Source organism: Pelobates fuscus, chromosome 12 (assembly GCF_036172605.1).
Source record: "Pelobates fuscus isolate aPelFus1 chromosome 12, aPelFus1.pri, whole genome shotgun sequence".
Lineage (NCBI taxonomy): Eukaryota > Metazoa > Chordata > Amphibia > Anura > Pelobatidae > Pelobates > Pelobates fuscus.
Genome location: NC_086328.1, coordinates 109,474,406 through 109,481,850, shown reverse-complemented (window position 1 = coordinate 109,481,850; position 7,445 = coordinate 109,474,406). Strand labels below are relative to the sequence as shown.

The 7,445-nt window shown below is 38.6% G+C and overlaps 1 protein-coding gene across 3 annotated transcripts in view; it reads right to left on the bottom strand.

Annotated features, from left to right (window-relative positions):
* Positions 1 to 6,289: 6,289 nt before the first annotated feature.
* The window catches only part of NELL1 (neural EGFL like 1), a 485,858-nt gene continuing 484,702 nt past the window's right edge, over positions 6,290 to 7,445 (bottom strand). For all 3 annotated transcript variants that reach the window (XM_063437855.1, XM_063437857.1, XM_063437856.1), the window contains one exon: positions 6,290 to 7,379. In XM_063437855.1, coding sequence (XP_063293925.1) covers positions 7,329 to 7,379 — 51 coding nt within the window. In that variant the 3' untranslated portion in view covers positions 6,290 to 7,328. The remainder of the gene's footprint in view (positions 7,380 to 7,445) is intronic.

Below are 7,445 nucleotides of genomic sequence, written 5' to 3'. Positions count from 1 at the left end.
GGGGATTGCCTTTTGTGCAAAGAAATTTCGTCCGGGTACCTTCCACTGCGGTGTCCCAATAGCTACAATTTTTTTGGAACGCCTCGGACTCCACCAGCTTCTATGGTAAAAGCCGGTGGGCTAAGAGTTAAGACAAGCCAGCTGTCAGATGCCGGGCAAGGGGGTGACTTTGTGACATTGGCTTCTTACGCTCAAACATGTCCTTGACAGACACCTGACTGTGGGCAGATGAGCAAGAACTGCTCAAGGCGAGAGACGGAGTGGCGGATGGTTGAGAGGGGGCAAGGAGGACAGCAGTGGTTGACGTGGCTGAAGATGCTGGACCAGGAGGAGGATGGCGGCTTTGAGTTTGTGTGCTGCTTGTACTCATGTGTTGATCCCATAGGTGTTTGTGATGTGCGATCATGTGCCGTCGCAAAGCAGTTGTACCTAGGTGGGTGTTGGACTTCCCACAACTCAGTTTCTTTTGGCACAGGTTGCAAATGGCATCGCTGTTGTCAGAGGCAGACACACAAAAAATGCCACACTGCTGAGCTCTGCAATGACGGCATTCTGGTGGTGGCAACAGCATGCGTTGATTGGCGTGCTGTCTGGCTGACCCCGGGTGCCGATGCATGCTGTCTGACTGTGCCACTAGCTCCTTGCGACGACCTCCCCCTGCTTCAAACTCGTCTCCTCCTCCTCTCTGTCTCCCCATCTGAACTTTCCCCCTGTTCTTCTTCTCTTCTAGCGGGCACCCATGTCGTCATCATCAACCGCTTCACTTGTATCTGACAACTCAGCAAAGGAAGCAGCAGCATGTACAACATCATCATCATCACACCGTACGTCCATGTGTGTAATGCTGCCTGACTGAGACATATCCCTGTTATCTACATCCTCTGGCAATAATGGTTGCGCATCACTCATTTCTTCCAACTGATGTGTAAATAACTCCTCTGACAGATCAAGTGAAGCGGCTGTGGTGCTAGTGTTGGTGGTGGCGGCAGGCGAGTGGTAACTTGAGAGGTGCCCGAAGCTAAGCTGGAGGAGGATGGTGCATCAAGGTTCCGAGCGGAAGCTGTAGAAGATTGGGTGTCCTGTGTTAGCCAGTCAACTATGTCCTCAGAACTTTTCAAGTTCAGGGTACGTGGCCTCTGAACACTGGGCATTATTCTAGGGCCAAAGGGAATCACAGCACCACGACCACGACGGCCCCTGCGGGGTGGCCTGCCTCTGCATGTCATTTTTGTGTCGATTAGTGGTACTATGCGTGCAAGCTACTGTGACAACAGATATGAGTGGCATTGTGCACTGGCAGAAGTTGGCAGAGTAGACGCTGTAGGTCTGACACACACACTTGCAGACAACTAACTGCTATTCAATCTATTACAGTCAAATTTGGGCACAGTATACGCTGTGAGCCTGACACACACGCTGGCAGGCAGGCAACTGCAATTAGATTACACACACAAAAAAAAAGGCAGACTGATGTTCTAGCCCTAAAAAGGGCTTTTTGGGGTGCTGTCCTTACAGCAGAGATCAGATGAGTCCTTCAGGACTGTAGTGGACACTGAATACACTAGCCTAGCTATCGATTTCCCTATTAAATCAGCAGCAGCTACACTGTCCCTCCTCTCACTAAGAATGCAGCTTCCGAATGAATCTAAAATGGATGCTGTCCAGGAGGTGGGAGGGTCTGGGAGGGAGGGTCTGCTGCTGATTGGCTGGAATGTGTCTGCTGACTGTGAGGTACAGGGTCAAAGTTTACTCAAAGATGATGAATAGGGGGCGGACCGCAACGCATATGTTCGCCCGCCGTGGCGAACGCGAACAAGCTATGTTCGCCAGGAACTATTCGCCTGCGAACTATTCGGGACATCTCTAGATAAGGTGTCAAAACTTAATTCAACTGGATGGAGCCCACCAGAAGGCTTTTTGGATGGGATTAAATGTTTTTTATTAGAATTTATTTTTGCACCAAATGTAACATTTCATCATTTGTTTTAGCAGCTTTCATTATATTCTTTCAAAAGCTATCTGTCTCGTTCAGTTGGAGTTTTGTAGATTCAGAGAGGCGGTCATGTTCTTTGTGGAGAGTAATACAATTGATTACTCTTTCATATTCTCTCAATCAATTTTACTCAATATTTTCCTTATGATGTAGTCATAGATTTTTACTAACCAGTATGGGAGATACCTGCAGATTCATAAACATTATTTTGGTTCTCTACGATCTCCTTGAGTACTTTTTTCTCTTCATTTTTAGTTAGTTGGCTAATAATGGAAGTGGTAAGAATGGTTTCCATTTGTACACTATCCACTTGATCATTCATTGATAGAGACCAAAATCATTTGCAATGTTTTATAGCTCTTTTCAGTCTCATGAGCATCAACAACTAAGGATTTCAGAAATCTGTTCTGATTATGTTGTGATTCCCTCCATACACCTCGATAGTAAATAGCATACTAGAATGGTCACAGCCATACTCACTGTTCAATGGGGAAGTATTCCTCACATAGGCACTAACGGAACTGAACACATAGCGGACTTAAATAATTTTCCCAATTTGGCAACATTGACATTAAATATGAATTTCACTAAGCATTTACTTTGAATTATCACTTTAGTGAATAACTCTATTGGTAAACTAACTTATTAGATCATCTTATTTGAATTATCTGAAGCTTTTCAGAAATTCATACAACCTTTCTTTTACAAGTGTGATTGTTATGATTAAAGGATTTATTTTGACATATGACAATAGTTTGCTGTTTTTGTTGTTGCAGTAAATGTTTATTTAGTTGTTGAATTATTTCAAGTAAACCTCACAACTGCCAGTTCTAACATCCTCAATATAGAGAATAGTCCAACGTGATCTACAGTCCAGTAGTCAAAGAAAGGTGTAAAGTAAGAAATGAGTAGAAACATCCTGGGAGAGAAGATGTTGAGATGGTAACATAAAAACTGAAAAATTCACAAGATTGTGGAAGATTTTCAATAAGAACGGAAAATAGGTGAACACTTCATCTAATGTAACATGGGAGGGCATAATAAACAATTCAGATTAAGGGGCACAGTGCAATTTGAACCAGTGTGTATACATAATAAGAATGCTTTGAAAATAAATATGTAAAAAATATGTCCAAATCTAAATACACAACAAAAAATACTTCTACCTTAAAAGTGAATTATTCTTATCTCTCTACCGGTCAGGGCACCATTTAGTAAATCGTTAAAAAGACGGGAAGGAGAAAAGACCATTGGTTGGTGGTCTTAATCCAGAATGCTTCTCTGGTCTTCAGAGAAGAGTGGCAACCAAATTATTGAAAAAAAGACTTAACTCCATTATAAAATTTGCCCTTAAACTCATTTTGTGTGTGTTTATATATGGCTATATAATATATGTACATAAGTGAGTAAGTTTTGCCTGGATGATCTACAAGTCCACGGAGGACATAATATTGGCCAAGTCCACCAGATATGTCAACAACCTTAGAAACATGCATAAGACGACCATGGAAATAATGGATGCAAGGCTGGAGTATATCCTGAATTGTGTGTGTGTATATATATTATTTTTAATGCTTATGTGTGTGTGTGTGTATATAAATTTATATTTATATAAATTTGATTACTCTGTATTTTTTTTCTTTTTTTTTCTTTTTTCATATTGCTGTTATTTTTTCAAATGCAGCTATCTCTGCAAAATATCTGATGCATACTATAACTGCCAACTGAATTCCCTCAATATATAAAATTAGCTGACAACATTTTATTCTTAAAACACAAAGATTTTTATTTATCAAGAATGAATATAAATTTTTCAAATGTTATTAATTCTGTCTGAAATTATCTTGCAAAATTCAATGTATTCATTTTGAAGTTCTATAATTATTTTTTAGGGAGGGATGGTTAGTTTGAATTCCGTAATGCCAAAGTGCCATATGGACGTATAACTGAACAGACTACTTGAGCAATGGATAAGCATGTTCAGTTGATTCGTGATTTGGCATTCCATACGTGGCTCCAATGTTAATGATTGATGGGAAAAATATGATTAATGGCTGTGGGACAACCACTATATATATTATATATTTCATAAATACATGAATAATTATTTGTTTTCTACTGTTCATCCCATTTTTCCCTTTGTGGCTACTTCTTTATATATATAATATTTATACTAATTATATATTTTACAGTACACTGGTTGGCCTATTTTCGAACCCTTTCAGTTCATCTGAATTATGCTCCTGAACATTTTACATGGACTATAGTCAGACAAGACGATTGCCCACATATGGGACCATCAGACTACTTGAACTAATTTTTCTTTTGTGATGAAGTGATTTGGCCAAACCATTTTTTTCCCCATTCACAGTCCTCAGGACTGAAATGGTTAGTTATGTTCCTATTAAAGTCTTTAATGTATAGTGAAAGCTATACATTACAGTAGTCCTCCCCAGAATAATCATGGTAAATGTCTGCAGAGAAAAGGCCTCTGACCTACAGCTACAGTCCAATGAGAACATATACTTTGCATCTTAAAGGAGCCTTATCCTCGTTATCTCCAAAGTCCATTAGACAGTTTTTAGAAAAGTTCATAGGACCTTCGAAAAGAATTGATCAAAAACTATTTACACCTCTAGTCTATACCATTGCTTTAATCAGTGTGTTTTTAGCAGATACAAATGGACCTAAATGACATCCGCATATTTCTATCGCTCAAACTATTTTTTCCAGTAATTGTAAACAGCTGTTCATTATCTGACCTTCAGTACGTTTTCACTTACTAAGTATCTCAGTAAATCCCCATGAATACTAGTCAGACTATATAGATCTTGGATAAGGGTCTATTTTGTTTTATCCGTGTTTGTGTTTTCTGGGGTTATTCAAGAGAATAGATTAACACATTATTTAATATCACAGTAGACTGGGTTAATTTGAAAAAGGTACCAAACCCTTTAACTCCCAAATGAAGTATAAGGTTTTCACTTTTTAATACACATACAGAGCTATCACCTTGACTCTTAACCAAGGAAATAAAAAAAAACTGTTTCAGCTTTAGCTCAGTCTGAATAGCAATGTTCCCCAACTACTGTATTACTCTTTAGAGGGTTTTTAAAATAACTTTTGATATAAGACCCAGTATATATTTATTGCAAGAGACTTTCTCATACTCTTTGTTCACCAGTTATTTATTTTGTGCTCTCCGTATTAAATACTATGATGTAGGGCAATGCCCAATACAGACTACCCATCTATCAACCTTCAATTCCTTTCCAGGGAAATTCTCATATTTGTTACTGTTCTTTTTTGAGCACAGGTTAACTAAATGACTGTCCCATAAATACACTACCCACATCCCAGCTCTTTGGGCTCTCCAAATTGTTTGGAGTGGAGAAATATAGAATAAAAGTTAGAATGGCATCCATTAAAAAGTTGGTAGAGTTTTAAGAGGCACTTGGAGTTAGACATTGGGGAATTGCAGGAGTTGCTGTTCACAGCATCTGCCAAAAAGTATTCGGAGTTATACTTCTGTAACATGAGCGCTCTTAAACCATGGGGTCACAGTTACGGGTAATCTCTCTCCCAATTAAAAAGATACCTTAATTCTGCATACAGCTCCATTATCCATTAGAGTGCATCTATCACAACCCGCAACATTTGTAGAAGCAACTTTTTAAAAATGTATCAGTTATATTCATGCCACAGGTAGTCATTATGATCTCCAAATTTTTTCCCTAACCAATTACTTTAAACAAGTTCTTAATTAATTATATGATTAGAGGAGTCTAACCCTTTCACTACGGTTGAATTTGCATTTCCGATTCTAAAGGGAAACTCAAATTGATAAAACAAAATATCCATTAGTGTTTAGTATATCTTCTACATGTAAGAAAATGATCCAGAGTGGTATTCATACCCGTATTTATTTATGTTGCTCCATTTCTTCTGTATTCTTCATCATGTATCCATGTGAAATATTCATGTGAAAATCTATTTGCCAAAATCCCTTGTAAGATGTTTACCAGCTGCATAATGGTTACAATTAAATTACTTTAAGAAACAATGGGGAAATGGCGTGACACTGCTCTGATATCGGAGCCATGTATTACATAGACATTTCTGGATATCATAACAACGATCTATAGTTCATGATTCTTAAATTCCAAACCAGTTAAAAGTCAGAGAAAGATAGGTGGTAGAAGGCTTTTATTGTGATTTGCTTACAAAATTTCCAGACTGTAATGTTGCGTTAAAGCTCTCCCCCCCCCCCCACAAGCCCACCCCCACCCCGTGCGGAGTCCCCTAATATCATTGTTATATATGACATTTGGAAAATAACTGTTTGGTGAAAATAATTCTCGCATAGTTCAATAGATTGTTAAATTATATTATTAAATTATAAACAGTGTCTCTGCGTGTTACCTCTTTGCTTTCCTTCTTATGTCTTGGATGTCCTTTGTGGTGCGGAACTAATGCTGGATTCAGATTTATGATAGGTGACCTTTTTAATGTTTGCATTGTACTAAGGTTGAAAATGAATTTGATTTGCAAAAAAACATACATGATGGAGAACCATTTCACAGAGAGCTTAGTTTGTCTTGTGAACCCGGTCAGTGTTGGCCTATCATGGCTCGGGGTGCCGGTGCTGTATGCCGGTGCTCAATACCAACGCCGTCACACAGGAATGAAGAATACATCATTAGATTGCTAATGTCCTGTTATTAGTTCTTGTGTTTGATCGGAGACCGTTTTCCCCCGATATAAGAAAAGCTTGTGTTACTCTATTTTCTTTGAATTTACAGCAATGAAACAGAGGTACTATGCAATTATACTGTACATACATACATATTTTCATCAATACATCAGACAGGGACCTTAGAACTAAGTTTGAGATGAATGACAGACACCAAACAGCCCTATTTTGTAGTTCACTCCATTCCATCCCCCCAAAATAAAATCTCTTTGACCCTGATGTCTGCACGCAAAGAGAAAATGAATATACATCAACGTTTTACTATAAATAAATTAAAAATATTTGCCAATGTAACAAGTAAAGTCTGTGGGTCACAACATTGAGATTGTTAACCACTTCGCTGCTGCGGCAACAGCCTTGAAAATGATGACATGGCAGAAAAATGGTTAAGATCTTCTAACTTTTTGCTCGCTTAGCTGGAGGCCACCTAAACGAGATTAGCTAGAGGAAACATAGCATAAGGTCCCAGATCTCCTCCTTTGGCGAGTGTCTCTTTTATAAAACACTGACTTGTTCACTTTCTCAGTTATCCATGGAAACTGCATCAGAATTTGTCTCCCACGAGAGTCCCTTGGTTAAAGTTTAGTTATTGTACAGACATTCTAGATCCACGGAGCAGCAGACACTTCCATTCTGTGAAAAACAGAAAAAAAAGAAAAATCATCCTAAGGTCTCTATATTAAGGCAATATATATATAT